This window comes from Zootoca vivipara, chromosome 6 (assembly GCF_965207765.1).
Source record: "Zootoca vivipara chromosome 6, rZooViv2.hap1.1, whole genome shotgun sequence".
Classification (NCBI taxonomy): Eukaryota; Metazoa; Chordata; class Lepidosauria; order Squamata; family Lacertidae; genus Zootoca; species Zootoca vivipara.
The window spans coordinates 57,118,313-57,141,759 of record NC_142589.1 but is presented as its reverse complement, the minus strand read 5'-3'; the positions used below and the strand labels follow the sequence as shown (position 1 = coordinate 57,141,759).

The window sequence follows — 23,447 nt, the reverse complement described above, 5'->3', positions numbered from 1 at the left end:
CATTTTGGCTAATCTACTTTTATTTACATATAAACACACACGGAGCACTGCAACATGGCTCCCTCTCTCTCTAGCATCAGACAGCAAAGAGGAAAGAACAAAGGACAATAGTAACACAAACATCCTGTCTTCGTCACTTCCCACTCTGTGGCATAGCTGCCAAGTTTTCCCTTTTCTCGCGAGGAAGCCTATTCAGCATAAGGGAAAATCCCTTTAAAAAAGGGATAACTTGGCAGCTATGCTCTGTGGAATGAAAAACATATACAGTCATGTGATAGACAACAATTCCATGACTGCAGACACGGGGAATGAATCTCCAACCGTTTGGACTCCAACTCCCATCAGCCCCAGTCAGATTGACCAATGGTCAGAGATGATGGGACTCGTAATCCACCAATATGAGAGGGCCCTGCAAGTTCCCTATCTCTGCTGTAAATGTTAACCCATAAACTCAGGTCAGCAGTCAAACAGTTAATCTCACTTTGAACATCAGATAAAATATATCACTTCTATTTAAAACAAAAACAAAAACACAATGGGGTCCTTTCTTCATCAGCCATCTTTATTACAGCAAAATTCAACTTTAAACAGTTTCAATAAACATTTTATTATTATTATGTCTCTCTCTTTCATTTCAAGAAATAAAAAATAAGTTTCTTAAAAGTACCTGAGTGTTTCATCCATTTCTGCTAAACAAAATTCTGCTTTTTCAGATGAACTTGCTAGCCTATTTGCCCTGAATTTACACTGTGTGTGGTTTGGAATCAAATTATTTTAACTCTGTACCAAAATGTTCAAACAGAAATGAAAAACCCCAAGGATTTCATACTCCTCCCAATAAATTCCTATCTCAAAAAACAAAACAAAAAAACCCTCATCCTAAAAATTTTTTCTGGCAGATCTAAAAACTGTTGCCACCTCCATTGGAAGAGAAGTAAGGATTGGTCCTTACAGGTCCAGCAGTAGTAGATGTGAACCTGAGAGTAAAATAAACAGATTGAGCTCAGCCTCCCTGAATAACTACCACTATTTTATTTTATCTATTGTATGCTGCCACCCCCTCCCCCCAGTTCACGACCATGTCTGGATCCTGAGATCATCACCTATAGGGATTCTAAAGATACAGATAGGGCTCTGTTTCTTCAGCAATGCAGATATGCCACTGGTATAGATTACCCCACCAAATCTTCCAGTGATGGCCACTGTCCTCCTTTCCTTCTCCAGCATACTTTCCCAAAGTACTCTGATAATGAGTGGGAGCCACATGGTGCCCTCCAGATGTTGCTTGACACTCCAACTCCCATCAGCATAGCCAACAGTCAGGGTCAATGGATGATGGGAGTTGTAGTCCAGCAATATCCGGAGGGTGCCACATTATGCTTTAAAAGTTATGAAAAAGTGTGGAAATGTAAAAAAAACTCCCTGTCCATTTTAAGCCCCCTTCACTATTCCCCAAAATGTGTTCAAGAAAGGAAGAAGCCCGTCTCTGCCATCACAATCCTCTTTCCAAAATGGCATGAATTACTTTATGCCACCTCCTTCTCCCCATTTGAGGATTCTCCCTGCATGTATCTTCATGATCCATCCTAAATGCACCCCTGAGAAGAAGAAGAAGAAGAAGAAGAAGAAGAAGAAGAAGAAGAAGAAGAAGAAGAAGAAGAAGAAGAAGAAGAAGAAGAAGGAGGAGGAGGAGGAGGAGGAGGAGGAGGAGGAGGAGGGAATGAATCCTGAAACAGAGATAAAGGAAACTATCCCTAAGCATGCAAATTGATTTCCACCTTTGACTATTCTGCACTTATGCACTGCCACTACAAAGCACAGACTCACCCATAGGAAGGAGAAAATGGATACTGTGGACCATCACCTGCCATTGCTGGGGGATCACGTACGCTGCTGGATGGCTTGGTTGGGTTCCTCTGCTGGTAAGAGTAACCTGGCTGAACCAGTGGGATGTAGCTGAGCACAGGTGTGTAAGGCGAGCGGAAGATTTGCTGTGGATTGTAAGGAGTGACCTAAAGAATCAGGTGGGAGAGAGGAATGGAAAGGGATGATGCTTTGGGGAAAGCAGTTTTTTTTTTAATAGTTCACAATGGCTTGAGTAGACATACCAGCATTAATAGGCATGACTGACTTAGGCCATTGACTTCATTGGGTCTACTCTGAGTAGAATTTACTTGGCTACAACCCAATGTCTTAAATCAGGCATCCCCAAACTTCGGCCCTCCAGATGTTTTGGACTACAATTCCCATCATCCCTGACCACTGGTCCTGTTAGCTAGGGATCATGGGAGTTGTAGGCCAAACATCTGGAGGGCTGCAGTTTGGGGATGCCTGTCTTAAATTGTTATACCTGTTGAAAATGGGGCTGGAATCACAAAAATCAGTATTATTTATGGAGGGGCGGGCATGTCCCAGGCAACAGCCACTACATAAAGGGGGGGCATGTCTTGGTTCACCGCCTGAGAGATCTCACCAGATCTCACTTCTCCGACAGTGGCAGAGGCAGCAAGGTGGGCAAGGTGTTCATGGAGCTGCCGTCTCTTGCGTTTCTGCCACGCAAGGTATATTTATGCTGCCTCTTGATTGCCTTACTTAGTCTTGATCTTCCCACTTTGAAAGCTGAGATTGAGAAAGCTCCCTTCTCTCCCTCATCATCCTCTCCCTCTCAACTTACCTAGAAAATCCACATGGATTCTAAACTTGCCAAACATATTGAGCCCCTGGTTTTTGCCTTACTCTAGCAGAATATTCTGCAGACAATGTACAACTCAGTCTCTCTTGTTGATAAAAAATTCATCTTCCCAAGCTGGCCATACTTGATGTCCTCACCTTGTTAATATTGCCTAGGTCCACTTTAGAGAGAATTCACACCAGGAGGAGCCCAACATTGCATTCCCAACCGTGTCACTGAGGTGGGCGGGAGGAAAATGGAGGATGAAGAGAAATGGACTGCTGAAGCCCATATCAATTTTGGAAGGGGGATTAAACCATTAACTCCATGTGACAATTCCAGAGAACAAATATGGGACTTGGGTTGATCCTTCTGCCCTTGACAGCCATCTAGCTCCAAGGTAGCAGTGAAACTTGGACTAACCAAGGTCAGATGACATTATGCCAAAGCATAACCCCACACTTTCCACAGCATATCCCCATCACTTTCCTTATTGCAAAAAGTCTAACCATTTGGGGAAGCAGTTTTGTTGCACAAGACCTCCCAACCAAGTATAACTGCGCAACCCAAATTTGCTGTTATGTGATTGCATTCCACCCCAATATGGTGATATTCTGGAAGCACCAAAAGGCTGCAAGAGATGGACTTGCTTAAAACCACTGAAAGCTGAAACCATATTTTTCCTCCCCATGCCCAGCAAATCAACAGCCTCTATACTGATTCATCCTAGAGGATTTATGCCATACCTGTCTGGAATAGCATCCCAACTGAGGATGTAGCGTCTGCTGGTATGGGATCCGTGCTCTTTGCTGATACAAACTCTGTTAAAAAAACACAAGGCAGGAAGTGACCATTGTAGGCCTCAACCTATTATTTTATGATTATGATTAACCAATTAATTTTGGATCTCATTCCAGTGGTGATCTGTGTTCAGATATTACATGCTGATCTGAAGACCTCATCGTCATATCTTATATGAGTGGGTAATTCATTTTTTGCTTTTTAATTTGCTACTCATACAAATTTGAATAAATCTGCATCTTGCCGGACTCTAAGACAGGTGCTTTTTAAAGAAACTGAGGAAATAATAGAACCATAGAATCGTAGAATTATAGAATTTGGTTATCTAGTCCAACCCTCTGCAATGCAGGAATCACAACTGGTAAAGGTTGGTCTATTCCAGTGTCAACTAGAATCCTTGTGCCCTCATCCTTGCCTCACAGTGCAAATATATACATACTTACTCAAAAGTAAGCTTCCCTGTGTTTAATGGTCCTTACTCCTAGGTAGGGATCATGGAGAAATTTAATTATGTTTGCATTTAAAGACAAACTAACCTAATTTGAGCTTTTCAAAACCACACAAGAACTGAACATAGCCATCCTTTGACATTTCCACTTTTCCAAATTTTACAATGTTCCCCAGTCAAAGTCATGTGCCCCAAAATGCATATACTGTAGTAAAATGTCCAGTAAAATTAGTAAAAAAAATAGCATACAGAGTTACATTTTATTAGGGGGTATTGTACTGCAAAAAAATGTGTATATCAGGCAAAAATGCATACAGATGTGTATATTAGGAGAGAGTCACACTGAAATGCTGATGAATTCTCATGAGGATGCATTTGTAAAAATTCTCAAACTGATGTGGAAATATGGAAAACTGAGCTTCCAACTGGGAAAAGAAGAAACTAGAGAAACTGAAATTGACAGATTCACCCATTACTACTTCTAGGTAAGCATTTAAGGATTCCAGAAGGTACCACCTTAATAGTAAGGATGGACAGGTCAGTCTGTTTTTAGTCTGCGTCAGTTTTGCACCTGTTTATTCATAAATCCATTCTGTCCTGTTTCTGCATTAATCTGTGATCCCCCCCCCCAAAAAAAACCCATCAACAAAACAATGTAAATATGTCATATTACAAACTTATTTAGCTATGTATTCTATCTTAACATACACATTTCAAAGTGTGTTTTATCCTAAAATATGCATTGTGGGATAAATTTTGGCATGTCTTTTGAGCTAAAAATGTTCAGTGCAATCCTAAACATGTCTACACAGAAGTCAGGCCTACTCAATTCAGTGGGGCTTACTCCCTTGTTAGTTGGGTTAGGATTGCAGCCTGTATCACAAAATTCAGAGAAGTGATTGGTACGTTCCCAATCCACAAATGAGTCTGGCAGGTGTGTGTCAGGTTAGTTCACAATGGAATGCATGTTGTTGTTGTTTAGTCGTTTAGTCGTGTCCGACTCTTCGTGACCCCATGGACCATAGCACGCCAGGCACTCCTGTCTTGCACTGCCTCCCGCAGTTTGGTCAAACTCATGTTCGTAGCTTCGAGAACACTGTCCAACCATCTTGTCCTCTGTCGTCCCCTTCTCCTAGTGCCCTCAATCTTTCCCAACATCAGGGTCTTTTCCAAGGATTCTTCTCTTCTCATGAGGTGGCCAAAGTATTGGAGCCTCAGCTTCACGATCCGTCCTTCCAGGGAGCACTCAGGGCTGATTTCCTTAAGAATGGATAGGTTTGATCTTCTTGCAGTCCATGGGACTCTCAAGAGTCTCCTCCAGCACCATAATTCAAAAGCATCAATTCTTCGGCGATCAGCCTTCTTTATGGTCCAACTCTCACTTCCATACATCACTACTGGGAAAACCATAGCTTTAACTATACGGACCTTTGTCGGCAAGGTGATGTCTCTGCTTTTTAAGATGCTGTCTAGGTTTGTCATTGCTTTTCTCCCAAGAAGCAGGCGTCTTTTAATTTCGTGACTGCTGTCACCATCTGCAGTGATCAAGGAGCCCAAGAAAGTAAAATCTCTCACTGCCTCCATTTCTTCCCCTTCTATTTGCCAGGAGGTGATGGGACCAGTGGCCATGATCTTGGTTTTTTTGATGTTGAGCTTCAGACCATATTTTGCGCTCTCCTCTTTCACCCTCATTAAAAGGTTCTTTAATTCCTCCTCGCTTTCTGCCATCAAGGTTGTGTCATCTGCATATCTGAGGTTGTTGATATTTCTTCCAGCAATCTTAATTCCGGTTTGGGATTCATCTAGTCCAGCCTTTCGCATGATGAATTCTGCATATAAGTTAAATAAGCAGGGAGACAATATACAACCTTGTCGTACTCCTTTCCCAATTTTGAACCAATCAGTTGTTCCATATCCAGTTCTAACTGTAGCTTCTTGTCCCACATAGAGATTTCTCAGGAGACAGATGAGGTGATCAGGCACTCCCATTTCTTTAAGAACTTGCCATAGTTTGCTGTGGTCGACACAGTCAAAGGCTTTTGCATAGTCAATGAAGCAGAAGTAGACGTTTTTCTGGAACTCTCTAGCTTTCTCCATAATCCAGCGCATGTTTGCTATTTGGTCTCTGGTTCCTCTGCCCTTTCGAAATCCAGCTTGCACTTCTGGGAGTTCTCGGTCCACATACTGCCTAAGCCTGCCTTGTAGAATTTTAAGCATAACCTTGCTAGCGTGTGAAATGAGCGCAATTGTGCGGTAGTTGCAGCATTCTTTGGCATGAATGGAATGCATAGATATCATATTCAAGAAGCTTCACTACCTGCTAAATGGAAAGGACATCTTTTCTTCCCCATTCTGTACAACAGTAACACACCAAAACCACAATAGCCCCCAAAGGTGAGTAATGTGCCCTTAACTTCCAATTCTCCAAGTTAAATTCGCCCCTCTGATTAAACCAAAGCTTTAATTAACATATAAATTGAAGGAATTAAGCATTTTACCTATTATTATGGCTATTGCTGCTATCCTCGCCCCCCCCCAGCTGTGGCTGTTGCCCACTGGGAATGGCAGGGCAGTAGGCAGAGAGGCCAAGAGCAGATGGAGTCAGAACCAATGATAGGCAGAGCCCACTATTTTTAATTTTGTCCCCATCCTCTTCCCTGCTAGGTTCTACAAGGGCAACACTGGGTCTAAGATGGAGGAAGCTGAGAGACAGGGCTGGATGAGGGCAATCTGAGGTTGGTTGGGCAGTGCCCCATTAGCCTGAATGGATCAACCCCCCGCTGCTTCTTTCTGTGCTATGTATAGGAAATTAAATAAACATGGCAGTGATTTATATTTCTCAAGTCATGTTGACTTTTAATTTGGGAGGGATCATCAGTAGACACATTGGGAAATCATTATGTAGACATGAGATAATAGGAATCATTATTATTGTCATTGCAGTAATTGCTGGGGCTCCCCAGGTTGCTGCAGCTTGGATGTCTGCCCTGCATTTTCTGCAGTGCTAAATTGGGAGGGAGAATAGCCATGGCATTCTCCTGTCCATTTTCTCCTTGCCTAAGAGTGCTGCAGGGAACAACAGGAGCTTTCAAGATAGCGGGGGAAGGTCCATGTTGCATTGTGCCAGCACACAAGTTACTGCCATGATATTTATATGGAATTCTATCATTCCTTCTATAGACACTCCAGTCCAGGGCACATACATTCCCCACTGGATCGGGAATCAAACTTCTTTCTTTCTTTCTTTCTTTCTTTCTTATTTATTTTCCATAATTTAAAACCATCAACCATAAAACATTTACAGAAGTAGAGGTGCTACCATGCTAAACCCTGATCCCTACACTGAACATAAGGATCTCCTGATGAGATGGTATCTGTAGGGGGGCTTCTACTGCAGAGCACAGTGGTTGATTGGGTATATAAGGGGTAATCTGATCTAAAGATGTCCTGGTGCCAAGTTGTATAGGGCTTTGTAAAGGTAAAGGGACCCCTGACCATTAGGTCCAGTTGTGACCGACTCTGGGGTCGCGGCGCTCATCTCACATTATTTGCCGAGGGAGCTGGCATACAGCTTCCAGGTCATGTGGCCAGCATGACAAAGCTGCTTCTGGCGAACCAGAGCAGCACACAGAAATGCTGTTTACCTTCCCGCTGGAGCAGTACCTATTTATCTATTTGCACTTTGATGTGCTTTTGAACTGCTAGGTTGGCAGGAGCTGGGACTGAGCAACGGGAGCTCACCCCATCACAGGGATCCGAACCGCCGACCTTCTGATTGGCAAGCCTTAGGCTCTGTGGTGTAACCCACAGCACCACCCGCATCCCATATAGGGCTTTGTACACTAGTACTAATACCTTGAACTTAGCCTGGCAGCTAACTGGAAGCTAGTGTAATTCTTTTAGCAACAGCCTGATATGATGGTGATAGTCTGCCCCAGTGAGAAGCTGAGCCGCTACTTTTTGCACTAGCTGCAGCTACAGGGCCAACCGCAGGGGCAGCCTCATATATAGCACATTGCACCGTTCTAACCTGGAGGTTGCAGTGCTAAGAACAGTGGTCAAGCAGGCTATCCCCATGTAGAAACAACTGTAGTTATCTTACCAACCAAAGCTGATAAAAGGCATGGTTCACCATTGAAGTCACATTAGCCTCTAGTGCCAGAGATGGTCAACAAGACAAGGATGGGAATTTTTGGAAGTTGAATCACCACCTCATTCAAGATGGCCAGAACTACTCCATGCTGCAAGAGTATGGTAGCCATGCACTGGATCCATTGGTTTCTGAAAACTACCACCCAGTGCCAAATACCTCATTTGGGGAAGGTGATCAAGAGGACCATGTTAGGACAGTTGCAAACACACCTGGATAAAACACATAATATTGACCCAATCTGGGTTCTGGCTTGGTTCTGCAGCTGAATCAGCCTTGGTCATGCTGATGGATGAATTTTATCAAAAGGATGTGTGTGTGTGTGTGTGTGTGTGGTGCTGTTATTATTACTTAATCTCTCAATGGCTTTTAATACCGTTGCCCATGGTATCCTCCTGAGCTACCTTGATAAGACAGGTATTGAAGGGTATTGAACCTGATCCCAAGATGTTACAGAAGATGTTGCCCTGGACATCTCAATGCTGTAAATGTGAGGCCAAGATTGCTACAGAGATGAGAGACGGGACCCTCAAAGTGCCTTTCAAATAAGACACAATAGGCTTCCAATTGGTCTAAAACTCCATTCACTGGAGATGATGTTTATAGGCCCTGGACAATATAGGAAAGCTCCGCGGGATGGCTACTTGAGGATGTGATGAAAGTAGAGAAGTGACCCTTCTTCCCTGCCCTCAATACCATGTGATAAACATGACTGTGCTGTTTAACTCATGTTGGGTCAGCTTCACAGTGCATCTTTTGCTACTTGCACTCAGTCGTCCAGCCTGTTTCATCATCCTTAGTGCTCTGATACGCGAAGGTGCAGAACCAGTTCTGCAGTGCTAGAGGAGACACTTGGGTACCCCCCCATCAAGAGCTCAATGCATCTCTACATTCTACAGTGAAACAAGGGTTTCAACAGGATTGCGTATTCACTGGAAAAACTCTGAGCATTCAGGAATCCTTCCATGTCTAGACCACACCTTCCTCCAATTGTAGCAAAAGACTTAACTGAACACACCCAATTATTTCTGCATTTTCACACAAGGTGTGTCTCCAAGCTCCTCTGTTATTACTAGTGGCCTTCTCTGAATCCGTTCCCCCTGTCAACATACACCATGAATGGGAATCTTCATGCTTTTCAGGTCCTCTCCAGCATCCTGAAAGCTTGAACATGTGGAGATCAGGAACTGGTTCAGTGTTCCCTGTGCCACTGAGACTCCTGCCCTCTCTGACTTACTGCCTCTTATGCTTCGCACAGCCTCCCAGAATGCCTATGTGGTGCTACTAAAGATGGAGGAGAAATTTGGTTTGCATTTTAATGCGAACCTACCTAGTTCGCGCTTCCCGCAAAACTGCTGTCCTTCACTTCAGTTTGAACTTCTCTTGAATTTTGTAATACAGTTCACCAACCAAAAAATGGGCACAAAAACACATGTTTTAGGGAGGAGTATGCATAAATATGCATATATTAGTGAAAATTACATATAAAATACATTACACTACAGGAAATTGCTTGCGTTGCAGAGTAGCATGTGTATATGAGAAATGAGCACTAAAATGCCAATGAATATTCATTAAGATTTCTTTCTTCTCTTTTTTTACATTGCAAACTGATGTAGAAATATGATGAACTGAACTTAAGATTGGGAAAATGAGAGAAAGTGAAACTGGCAGATCCATCCATCCCTAGAAGCTACCTCTTGTATGTCACATTGCTCTAAAAATGCCCACAATGTCCCACAATTTCCCACCATGTCTTGGGCACAACTCCCCAAATTTCCATGCCTTGATGCAACTATGTCTGCAACTAAGGCCAAATTCACACCATACATTTACAGCACCACGACACCAGTTTAAACAATCATGGGTTTCCCGAAAGAATTCTGGGCGCTGTAGTTTGTTAAGGGTGCCAAGAGTTGTTAAGGGTCCCCTATTCCCCTCACAGAACTACAATTCCCAGAGTTCCCTGGGAAGAGGGATTGATTGCTAAACCACTTGGGAAATGGTAGCTCTGGGGAAAGGGATAGGGGTCTCCTGCCAACTTTCTGCACTCTTAATGAGCTGCAGCTCCCAGAGTTATTTGGGGGAAGCCTTGGCTGCTTAAGGTGTATGGTGTGAATGGGGCCTAAGTCTAAATAAGCTGATAACCAAAACTCTATTGAGGCACTCAGATAGAAATTGTGATGGCAAAAAGCACTCAGGGGCTGAGGGCACATAAACTCTGGTCTGAAGGGGTTTTTGAATGTACATTATTTCCACCGAATTTGCTTAAAAACCTCCACCCAGGTGGGAACCCTAATAAAGTTCCTGGTTGTGGGAAAGTTTCTAAATATGTCAAACTGAGCATGCATAGGAGTCTCCTCCAGACCCCCCCCCCCACTCAGCATCACGTTGGAGCAGGTGCATATGGGGATACTGGGGGCAGGGTGGGTGTGCATGCGCTCCACCCTATACCTGCTTGGTCTCCTCATGCTTCCAGAAATAACACAGAATTGGGCTCCAAACTAAATATGTGATAAAATCAAATATTCTTTCCCTGTTAACCACTACCTCCCCTTCCCTTCCTGTTGTCTCTTGTGTGTCAAATTTTATATTGTAGATTCCTCGAGGGAGGGACCTATCTTTTTGGACCAGGCAACATATGGCAGCAGCAGGCATCTGGGAAAGAGATACCACAAACCAGAATTCATCTGGGCATGAAAATCAGATGAGCATGGATGAGCCAATCCCAGGCCACTGCCTGCCTTATGACTCAAACATTTGTTGCACATGCCTTCAATCTGGATTCTTCATTGGAGGAATCCATAGTTAGGTTTTTTTGGGCTTCCAGACTGTCTGGAAGCCCGCTTAATTTCAAATAATTGCCACCCTTCCAGATTTGGTCTTGGTCTGAATCTTGACACTTCAGGCTTGGTTGCCTGTTGGTGTTTCTAAATCTGAGTTATGCAACCTCATAGCTCTTTCTTTCCTCCTCACTGTCAGCCTCATTAAGTTTTGGAGCTCTTTCCACACCCCATTCATAAGGGCTCATGTCATTCATTACCTGATACTGTGGGAAGCTGGAGTGGTTTGGGAAAACAGGAGGTGGAGGGTAGTTAAGGCTAAGCCACATTGGCTGTTTTAATGAGGCGGCTGTCGAGTTCGTCGGGAATCGTGGGGTGAAAACATTCCCACTGTATTTAAGGTTGTTCTTATCAATGGCTGTAGAGGTTGCTGTGGAAAATACAAAACAGAGTTAGGCACCATCAATGGGGGGTGTTTGATAGAACTCTAACATTTTAATTATATGTATATTTGCCTCATATTCCATAGTCAGGAATTCTAGGAAACCAAAGCAATTAGCACAGTTTTGAAATCAATGTTTCAAATCAGTGCGGGGTTGAAAGGTTGAGTCCGTTATCTTGATCCCAACGGCATTCAGTTGTATCCAAACATAGACAAAAACCTCTTCTTTGATCTCAGAAGCCATCAATGCAAAATTTGATTATGGTAGCTTAAGAGGTGTCCAAATATATAGTGAGCAAACAACTTTCTAAAACAGATAGTAGACCTCTATGAAAAGTAGCATTTTTGCAGCTGAAAGAGAGGGCCACTGTTGTTGTAATAAATAAGAAGAAGAACAACAATAACAGTAGTAGTCAGAACACGGGTCTACCAAGTTCACTACTGTCTTCTCTAACTGCTAGTGGTTCTCCAGGGGGTCTTTCTCAGCCATCCTTGGAGATGCCAGAGATTGAACTCAGGACCTTTTGCATACAAACTTGTGCTTTGCCAATGAGTTACTGCAGTTGCTTTGAACCAAAGGAACAATAAAAGGAACAATAAAAGAAGGTAATTGATGAGGATCCTCTATCAACCCTAATCCCTGACCCCAAGGTGTCATCCAAGCCTGACTCTGCCTTTCCTGCCCACTGCTCAGAACTGACAAACCCCCCCCCCCTACTAGAAGTGACCCACCTGTAAAACTGATGATTGAGCATTGATGGGCACCCATTTCATATAGACTTTGACTGCAAAATAAATGGGAACTCCTGGGATGCCAAAGGGAAAAGGATAATAGGAGGAGTGGGTAACAGGAGTTCTCTCAACTGACTCCCCTGTTTTAACCAGAATGCTACATAGTGACATAAGAAGGGCCCCACTGAATCAGAACTATGGCTCATCTAGTCTAGCATCTTGTTTCCTACTGTGACCAATCAGATGCTTTTAGAAGCCCACTGGCAGGACATTCTGCCTTGGAACATGCAGGTTCTATATAGCCAGCAGGAGCTATAACCATTTATAGACTGATCTTCCTCCATACACTCGTCTAATACCCTTTTAAAGCCATCACTACATCTTTTGGCAGAGAATTCCGTAGATGAATATATGTGAACATGTGTTTCCTGAATCTCCTATCAATCAGTTTCATAAAACAATGATGATAGGGAAAGCATTTTTCTCTGCACATGTTCACCACACACCTTGGGTTCCTTTCCCTTCATTATTCTCAAATAATCATCACAGCCTACAACCCTTACCATTATTTTGACAGAGCCCATCAGCAACTAGTTCAGGGTCAGTTTTTGAGCAGATCTTGGCAAATACTGGGAGCTGTTTCTTTTGCACAGATCCTTGACTTTCCATGACTGCCATTATTGAGGATGGCCTTGCTACATTGTCTTTGTGGGCTGCAGATCCAAAGACATTGTTCTGCAGTAGTAGGTCCTTGATAAACTTGGTTTCTTCTGTCACCGTTTTGGTGTCCAGAGACTTGGTGGCCTCAACACGTTTGAGTGGGAACTGCGCCAAAAGCTTGGCAATCTGAGTGTTGGAACCCATTATATTACTGTTTCCACTTTCTGTGCTTTTGGCATTCTTGTAGATTAATTTTGCAGGGAGCAAGATCCCTGTGACAGTGGACTTAGTGGACAGCTGGACATCACATATGGACCTCAGTTTTACTTCCCTTTTGTTTCCAGTGAGTGCTCTGTAGACGTTTTCCATTGCATCCCTCTCATCTAACATCTGGTCTCCATCAGAGGGCATTGTGATGTGGTTGTTTGCTGGGGCCTGAGACGAAGCAGCTGGGGTGGCCTTCTCCTCTTCAGATCTTTGCATCTCTAGTTCAGTTGCATTCTCTTGTGTGAGGCTCAAATACTCTTGTTCAACCAGCATGGATATTTCATCTTTACAAATGCTGTTTTCCAAAGATCTATGTGAAACAGAAATAGAACCATTTATGTAGGATTGCACAAATTGGATAAGAGGAAGGGCTGTTGCCTAGTGATAGAGCACTGCATTTCATGAAAATCCTTGACATCACTATGTAGGTTTAGGAAAGACCCCTCTCTGAAACCTTGAAAGCTATTGGCTTTTGTCAGTTTCATCAGCATGGACAATACTGAGCTAGGTGGACCAGCTCCCTTTGATCATAGAAAAGGCAACTACCAGCGTAGTTAAATAGAAAACAAATCCTTCCTTCAACCAGTTTGATTGGGGGTAGTATAAAAATGTTAAAACAAAACAAACAAAAATATTCTACATATTATATTTCTACATTACCATTCAGCCTAAATAGGCATGTCCAGAAATGCAAGACCATTCACAATTACTGTACATCAATTAAAATACAGTCATACCTCGGTTTAAGTATGCTTTGGTTTGAGTACTTTCAGTTTAAGTACTCCGCGGACCCCTCTGGAACGGATTAATCCACTTCCCATTACTTTCAATGGGAAAGTTCCCTTCAGGTTAAGTACAGACTTCCGGAACCAATTGTGTACTTAAACCAAGGTACCACTGTACTAAAGTAAGGGCCCCTTCAGACATCCTTTTATTGAGCATTCATGATAATTTCTGCTCATTGTGGTATTGAGACAGTTATTTGCAAGGGGGGGGGGAGAGTGTGTGTGAAAAACTAATACTCAATGGAAATAGGCTGATTTCTTGGTCACCAATTCCCACCTGCATTTTGCCTGAAGAACTGTTTGGGTACTGCAATCATTCCTTGCAAATACTTCAAAGGCCTCCATGGGCTTTGTGACTACTTGCAGGGAATGTTTACCAAACCCAGATGGCAGACCTCCTCTCTTGCTAATTATTCCACCCCTTTGCAACTAACCTTTGTAAAAGGCAGCAAAGTTACTGTTGGCAGGAGAAAGCCTTTGACTGTGATCCAGACAGGCCTGTTATCCTGGCTGCCCAATGGATCTAAAAGCTGAAGCATCATTTTCTGTTGGGATCAGCAGATTTGTAGGAAATATTGCTACCCCCATTCTGTCCTATATTTGTTGCATGCAGCGCTGTCTCCATGCTGCTGCAGTATGCCTTCTGCCAAAAATTGCATTCACCATCTTACTTTCTGCTGTGGTGAAATTACAAAAATCACATAATTAAATACACAAATACCATAAATTTCATTGTCATTAAGTTGCTTCATCGCATTCATTTCAATGCAAAGGAAACACAAGGCAAAGTGTGGGAGGATGTAATCAATTACACATCCTTTGCAAACTGAAAGCAACAACAGTGAATACCAATCGTATGTGCTGGACTGATTCCCATTCCAGACAAGGGATGAATAAGCAAACATTGACAATTTCTGCTCTCGTTGCTGCTTTTGTCAGAATTCTCTGACATCCCTAGTTACTACAGAGCTCTGATATTATTTGGAAATATAACAAACAGGGTTGAAAAGAATGATGTAGCAAGTGAAGTGAAGGTACACTGTGGAAAAGAGACAAAAGAATAACTAAAGCAAGGGAGTCCATTTCCATGCTACAAAAGAGGGCCACAAAGATTAAGCCTTTGCTTCTGTGCTGCATGAGAAACCGAGGAAGAAGCCACAGTAAGAGTTTGTACAACTGCACCATCTGGCAACACAAACAAGAACTTTGTGTGGATTGCCAATCCAGCTTGATCACTCATTACCGATTGCCATTAACAGCATAAATGTAGTTTGTTTGTTTTTTACTTACTTTGTTACAGGCTCTGAGGATGGAACAGCTGGTGTTATAAACATGCACTATGTATGTACTTATCTATACATATAAATATTGTGTCAAATTTCTTTGTAAACTGCATATTACTTAATTACCCTCTAATTATGGCATCACTGTGTAATTAGAGCAGCCTTTATTATTTTATAAATTGAACCAATCTTCCATTCCCTTTCCTTCAGAGCATCTCTGAAATGTTGCTGGGTGGTTGTTTTTTAAATTCAGTGATCTTTTCTCGGTATATGTCTCCTGCAACTGATGCAAAAGACTGAAATACACCCCTGATCATTAACCAGAGAAATTAACCCACCAGACTCCTGGGTGGTCTGATGTGATTGTCAAAGCGGCTAGCTGTCTTAATTCCTCCTTTGCCTCTTGGGTTGTGATGATGGTGGGGAAAATGTCAGTACATAGGAAACTGGAATTGGCCAAGGGACACCAATTGTTGAATCACTGCTCAAATTGCAGGGGCATGGTGAGGATGTCTGAGAACGCCAAGGAAAATGGAAACAGAGGTGGAAATTGCTGGTGTTTGTTCATTTGTCCCATGTCTGGAACAGGAATCAATCCAGTCAATATGAGCAATGTTTGGTGTACTTGTTACTTTCAGTCTGCAAACAACAAATAATTGATCATGTTCCTCCTTCCCCATTCACATTGTTTCCTTGGTATTGAAATGAATGGGGTGGTATAACATGATGTCAATGTATTTTATGTAGTTAATTACTCAAGTTACATAATTTTGCCATAATGGACAGTGAGACATATAATGCAGTTTTTGGCAGAAGATAAGAACATAGGAAGAGCCTGCTGGATCAGACCAATGGCTTATCTAGTCCGGCTTCCTGTTCTTGCAATGGCCAACCAGATGCCTGCGGGAAACCAGCAAGCAAAATATGAGCACAAGAGCATTTGCCCCCTCGCAGTTTCCAGCAGCGGACATTTGGAAGCGTTGCTGCTTCCATTGTTGCTAGTAGCCATTGATAGCCCTCTTCTCCATGAATTTGTCTAAACCCCTTTTAAAGCCATCCAAGTTGGTGGCTAAATCAAGATACACTATATCAACAGCATTCCCGTGACCCACCAAGCTTGTAACTCTATCAAAATAAATAAATAAATGAGATTTGTCTAGCATGACTTGTTTTTGAGAAGCCCATGCTGGGTCTCAGTGACCCTAGCATCCGTCTCTAAGTGCTCACAGATTGAGTGCTTAATTATCTGTTCTCAGACTTTTCCTGGTATTGACATTAAGCTGACCAGTTGGTAGTTGCTTAGGTCTTCTGCCTCCCCTTTTGGAAAATGGAGACAACATCTGCCCGACTTGTCTATTCAAGTCAACACCTGACCAAAATCCTTATACAGCTAATAGATAGTAACAACATTGATGAAAACCAGTACTCAAAATGGATAAAATTGCTAAAAAATATTGTAATATCAATTTCACTTCTCTACTAACATCAAAGTCTGATCAAAATCCAATGAACAACAACAAATTTAGCCAGAAGCCTGCTAGCTACAGCTGATGGAGCTTGTAGCCCAAACATCTAGAGGCTGCCAAATATCACGGCAGACAATACTGGATGTTGGCAGGACAGCCTGAACTGCAATAAGGCAAGTCCCCATACTTGTGTGTGTGTGTGTGTGTGTGTGTGTGTGTGTGTGTTGCTTTCATTATTTGATGTTTCAAAATATTTCTGTTTAAAATTATTTGATATTAACACTGTCACTCTCTTTGGATTTTTTTTAATTGAAATTGAAAAGTGAGCTCCATAAATCAACACGATTGGGGACTGCTGTTCTCTGCTGCCAGCACCTATATCTCTCAATGCCTCATTTTGTCCTGAAAACCTCCAAAAGCAGACACAATCCAGAAGACTAGTCTGCTTCTCCTTCCTCATGCAACTTCTGCAAGGCAGTGGGGCTTGTCTTGAAACTGCAGAAACTTGAGAAATTTCATATCACCTTTCGGGGACTGTTTCTGATGAGGGAGAAAAAATTTGGCATGACACAAGCCAAACTGTGTGTGTGGTGTGTGTGAATTTTGGTCAGCTTCTACTGAGGCATGTGATTAAATCTCATTGAATAAAGTGAAGAGAATTTTGATCTTGTCGTTTTAAATTCTCTTGACCATGGAAGCAGAAGCCTCCATGACAAACACCTTTGATTCATTAGAGTCTTCCTAAAGGGCACAGTTTTGCTGCTGTTGTTTGCATCCTGCCGCTGCCCTGTTTAGATCTCTGCCTACACTTGCCTGCCAAGGATGGAAGGTGTCTGTTCAATTTGTCATCTGCTGCAACATTTTGGGCCAAGATTATACCTTCTGCCCTTTTGCTTGATCCACGGCCTTTAATTATTTTAACATATTGACTTATGCAAATAGGATGCTCCGAGTCCAATTTGAAAGGGCTCTGGAATCTTTTGAACAAACAACAAAGATTTGCCTTCCTGGTCTGGGGTATTTTCTTTTGCTTAGTGTTATTTTGTAACCACAAAGGGATGAGAATTAGGAGAATTCTATCGCTGTGTCAACATTACTTTTCATTACATTAAGGCTGAGAGATGCCATAATTTAACATCATGAATCCCTTCTGGCCCCAACTTGTTATCCCTTCCTCACTGAGACTGAAGTACAAGCTTTCCCCAAACTTTTGATATTGAAGACACAGTTTAAAACTAGAGGCACATGCTCAAAAAGAGAGAGATGCATGTACCTCTGCACTCATCTTCCTTGTAACTGAATGGCAACCTAGTTAATGTTGCCCCACTCTTTGTTCAGTCAGTGAGAGTTCACTCCTACTTCTGGGCAGGGCTAGTGTCCAAGCTGATGGGCGCCATGACACTGACCATCCTGCAAGACCTGCTCCCTGATTTGTCTGGTGTGTTTTCAAACCTGGACAGTTGCTAGTTGCCACTAATCCATTCACATGCTTACAAAATTTGCTATAACCTTCCTACTTTGGCAGCATCCTAGAGAATGAAAATATAAATGTAAATTCCTCCTTCTCCCTTTCTCTTTTCTACCTTCCCCCTTGACATCTCCTTACCAATGGAGGCTTTGGTAAAAAAACAAAACAAAACAAAACCTTGCCAAATCTGGCATTTCAGAAAAGTACCATAGATCTCTTTAGCCACCACCACCATTTTCATTTTTAACTTCTGAATGCTTTCCTTCCATCTTTCCCATATAAAATTTTCAATTTTAAAAATATAAATGCACAAGCAATTATGGCGACTTGTGGTTGTTTCCAGTATCACAGATGTAGGCTTATATCATGAGGAGACCATTTTTACAGTGGGAAAAAAGATGTTCTATTCATTCTGCACCTTCTCTTTTAATATGGTATTGAAGCCCTCTCATAGTGTGGTCAGATTTCACCCTGAAAAAGATTTGAATCTAAATGTGCAGCCAATCTGAGTTTCACACTCCTACTTTTGAAATCCTCTTGGGGTTTGACTGTTTTAGATCCCTGGAGGAGGAGCGTTCTAAAGTTGAGGAGTAGCAGCTAAGAATACCTTTCCATATGCATAGGAACATAGGAAGTTGTTTTATACTGAGTAGGACCACGGGTCCTTCTAGCTCACTATTGTCTATGCTGACTTGCAGTGGCTCTCCAGGGTTTCCCAGCCGGGGAGTCTCTCCCAGACCTACCTGGAGATGCCAGGGATTGAATCTGGGATGTTCTGCATTCAGGGCAGATGCTCTACCACATATCTATGGCCCTTTTTACATGCCTTTGCAACATGGCAGTGGTGGCCAACTGTCAAATCTCAGCAGCCCCAGCTAACATGGCCTCCAAGGAAGATGGCAGTTGTAGTCCAACCACTTCTGGAGACCCAACATTAACCACCCCTGTTGTGTGGTCTTGGCAGATGGAGCACACCGAACACTTAATGTCCCAAAATATGAGAATGTGTGGCACCCTTCCTACAGCCAAATTTTTGGGCCAAGAAGTGTTACTGGTCCAGGGTGCCTGCAGTTATGACAAGGCACTCAACAGATGCTCAATATTTACTTTCCACTTCATGGTTCACTGGCATTCAAAGAGGTTCTTTGATTGAAAGCTCACAGGTCCAGGCTCAAAGTTAGACTGAGAGCAATTTGAAGAGGGTTTGACCACAAAAAAATTTGCAGTTGGGTGCATGGAAGGAGATTATCTTTGGGGCATGTGAAGCCCATGGGGACTGATTAGGGCAGGCTTCCTCAAAATCGGCCCTCCAGATGTTTTGAGACTACAGTTCCCATCATCCCTGACTAGGGATCATGGGAGTTGTAGGCCAAAAACATCTGGAGGGCCGGGTTTGAGGAAGCCTGGATTAGGGCATTATACAATTAAATAAACACTTTCCCTTTATTTCAGATTAACTGCTATGAAATATATTCTCCAAGACTCCAGTTTCAGCTAGCTAGGTAGAGCAGGCATCCCCAAACTTGATCCTCCAGATGTTTTGGGACTACAACTCCATCATCACTAGCTAACAGGACCAGTGGTCAGGGATGATGGGAATTGTAGTCCCAAAACATATGGAGGGCTGAGTTTGGGGATGTTTCTATTGATTTGTGAGTTAGGAAAGATTCCTCCACTCCTTTTTTGTGTTGAGGTGTTTTGTTTTTTAAACACTCACTCTTTTTGAGAGCTGCTGGTGGTACTACTGCTGTCTTCTCTGAGAGCCTCTGAAGATGTGACAGGATGACAGCTAAGTTGGAGAAGCGGTGATGAGGATCTTGGTTGGAGTTCCTCGGGGAGGCCTTGGACCCTTTTCCAGATCTCATGGCAGGCTTTGTCCAAGCTGTCCTGGGGAGTGTTGTGATGGATCCAGATGTGTCTTGGAAAAGGGCCTAGGGGGAAAGGACCTTTAGGGTTGACTGCTGAACACTGAAGGCTGCTCCTACTTGTCAGCATCCTGCCTTGCACAGTAAGGAACAGGAGAATTAAAAATAAAAAACAGGAGAGCTGCCTACACACCTTTGTGTGGTGTGTTTTATTTTATTTAATTTTTTTTAAAGAAAAGGTGGCATAGAATGAACTAGATGGCAACAAACTGTGGTAGCCAAGTAACCGTAGAACCCTTGTGGCATAGCAACTGTTATGAAGGATAACAACTGGATGGAGCTATACTGAGTCCCAAAGACCCAGCAGCAGCTGAAGGAAGATGGCACATAAATGAATTCAGTGTCTCAAAGTGGTATGTCTGGAACATATAATCTGGGATGCTGCTGTCAGTCTTGCTGGCTGGGGCTGATACAATCATCTCCACTTGTAGTTCAACAATATCTGGAGGGCACCACATTGGGAAACAGTGTTCTAAGCCCAAACACATAGAAGCACATTTGTGCAAGCAAATCCATCCCTTGAAGCTCTCTTTTCTCCTCCCCGCATTCTGCAGTCTGTTTCTCCTGTCAAAATTAAGTTGTAAGCTTTTGCCTCTTCTTGCTAAAAACACTGTTGAGTACAGTGTGCAAAGGTGGCACAATATTTATTATAGTAAACAACAATAGATGGAATGTTTGTCTCATTGGATGCTGCCCTACTAATCCTATCAATATATATCAACAAAGAGAAATACCTGAGAAGCAATTTGAAGGGTGGGGGCTTGCAGCAGCTCTCCATGTAAAACTTTTCAACGGATCCCATAGCTGGGCCTTTAAGAGGCATTTGACCGACAGCCAAGTGATAGGTAGCTTCATAAGAGACAGGGAGCAATCATTGCTTCTTTATCCCAGTGTCCCAGATTACAACCTGATATCTTTAGCTCCTGGAATTGGAGGGGTTTATTCAGCCTTCAGTCACTCTGTTGCTTTGGGTAGGAGTTTCAAAACAGGAGGACTTCTTTTCCACTTGTTTGTTTTTATCTTTTGACTGTAGGTGGCACTGCAGAGTGATCTTGTTTTCTTTTTTTTCTTTTTACAACTAGTCGAAATGGTTATGAGCTTTTAAATATATTTCTTAGCAAAGTAAAACACTTACCAATTAGGGTTCAGGACAGAGAGATCTAATATGGATTAACCAATAAATTCTTTTGCAAAAAGAGAGAGAGTGTGTGTGTGTTATTTGGGATGTATGCAACTATTTCCCTGGGAAAACATTCACTTTCATAAAGAAATTGAAATTAAGTAGACAGGGGTTTGTTGAAAGTTAATTTCAAATGCTGGACCCATAACCATAGTGTTATACTGAAAGACAGAAATGACAGGCAGCAAGTAATGAAAATCTACCCCCCTCCAAGGAACAGGTAGTGACTAGGGGCTTAACCCCACTTCTTAACATTCTGCTGCTTCTCACCTCGCCCCACATCCCAGAGGAAAACGCTCTTATCATTCAATCAGAGCAAACAGTGAATTGGGTTTTCTCTGGATTGATGTTTGCCCTGATTTTTGCCCTGATTTAGCACTAAAGTAGGTGTTTTTTTTGTGAGAAAGGAGTGGGGCAATTAGATAACCACTCAGACCCATTCTACCTAGGCATGGGACAAGCGGAAGTAAGGACAAACCCCACCCCCTCATTGGCACTGGCTTTGCATTTACAGAAATGTCATGGCTTCTGTTCTCCCCACCCATAAATTTGTTCAGGCTTGTTTTCTTTTGCTGAAAATCTCGGATCCGGTTCCATTTTTAAAAAAATTAAAGCACATAGCCATTGCTTTTGCAAAAGACAGGAAAGCCACAAATCCTATGTATGCATGCATGCTCTGGCAAACATGCATGCCAATAGAAAGTAAGGAGCCTGTTGAATTAAATTGTTTAAGTGCCAGTAGCAAGGCCCATTCAAGTCTGTAGGATGCATTTCTGAGTTAAATCTACACAGGGGCTAATGGGAGGAAATCCCACAAACCAGTCCCTGTATTTAGAACTTGCTACTAGAAGCCCCTTCCTCCAACTGCTAGCCTTTTCCTAGTTCTCCCACCACATGTCTATGTTCTACCTCCTCTGCTGGAGGCAGTACGCCTCTGAATTTCAGTTTCTGGGATTCACAAGGTTTCACTCTGGCAAATGCAGCAGAAAAGGGTGGATGTTTCTGTTTCCATTAGGCTAATTGATGCCACATCCTGGAAACCTGATCTGCAGCTCTCTCACAGTAGGAAAGTGAAACCTGAGAAAGAGATGATGGAGCCAGCAGCAGTAGTGGCTCAGTTCCTCAATGATGATATACCTAAGCATATTGCTTACGATCTCTCTCTGGGATCTAAGCTCTTACCTAAACTCTTATCTCCATATGGAGCTTGGAGATAGAGCAGAGGCAAAGGTAGGGAAGCTTTTTATGTTGGATTGCTTCCCTTTGTGGGTAATCTCTTGGGAGCCTCTTAGCTGTGGTGGGTGGGGTTGAACACAAAGTGGGCAGAACCACCCCTTCTCTCCCTCCTTATCTCATATGGTGGAGAGCAGAGACCCCAATGACCAACAAAGCCAGCTCATTCTGGTTTCGTCCCCATCCTCTCCTCTGATGATTTCTACAAAGTCAGCAATGAGACTACAAGGAAGATGCCAACAGCCAGTACCACTCCTTGGACTAGTTGTAACTAAGGAGGCAGGCAGGTGGTGGCTAGCAGAGGGGAGACAAAGGCTGTTCACCCTAATGGAGCAGCATCCTGGGGGGGGGGGGCTTGCCTCTGCTTTCTTCAGTGCTCTGCCTAGCACTTGCTCACTCAAACAATTGCTGCAATGCAGCAGTGGTGGCACCAGTATGTGGCACATGATCAGAGCAATGCATGTGCATGCACAATGCCTGCTGGAGTACATGGGCTGGGCTGGTTCTCTGTCTATTCAGTGGTGGGCCATTCCAAGCAGTGCTGTTGGTGAGACACTGGGAGAAGACAACTACGGTATGCAAGACAGCCCAAACCACTTACAGGCATGCATGGCCAGTACTTGCGCACCAAATCAGGACAATAGGAATGAGGGGGGAGGAGAGAGTACAGTAGCAGCACCTGAGGACAGCAATTGATACCTTACACTCCCACTGTAGCATCTGCTACCTCACTCTGCTTAATGATAGGCCTGGCCCTGGCCCTGTGCTTAGTTTCGCACATACAGTACAATTGCATCATGCAGGGGTTCGGTTCCAAGGGTTCTACCTATATGCAAAAACATGCACAGTCAAGCTACTCTTGCACGACCATCCCTAGCCTTCTGGAGATGGTGCGCTGAGCTGTCCTTGCAATGAAAGTGAGGCTTAAAAGCTCTTTTCACACTGGGTAACCCAAGTGGACCTAGCACAAAAAGCTTTTAAGCTCTCTGCCTTGCTTGTCAGGTGAGGCCCGCTCAGCACACCAGCTCCAGAAGGCTAGGGATGCTCACAGAGGAACTCAAATGGTGACATGAAATCTCCTTATAACATCCCTTGGTGCACCCCAAGCAAGACAATTTTTTTCCCCAGAGAAAAAAGAGCTTTTAAGCTCCCC

The 23,447-nt window shown here is 43.1% G+C and overlaps 1 protein-coding gene across 1 annotated transcript; it reads right to left on the bottom strand.

Moving 5' to 3' along the window:
* Positions 1-901: 901 nt before the first annotated feature.
* C6H1orf94 (chromosome 6 C1orf94 homolog) lies at positions 902-19,951 on the bottom strand. The gene is made up of 6 exons (XM_088672256.1): positions 19,674-19,951; positions 12,591-13,264; positions 11,114-11,283; positions 3,418-3,492; positions 1,828-2,012; positions 902-977 (listed from the first exon to the last, which is right to left on the bottom strand). Exons 1-6 carry the CDS (start codon positions 19,949-19,951, stop codon positions 902-904), a joined length of 1,458 nt encoding a protein of 485 aa, XP_088528382.1.
* Positions 19,952-23,447: the final 3,496 nt, after the last annotated feature.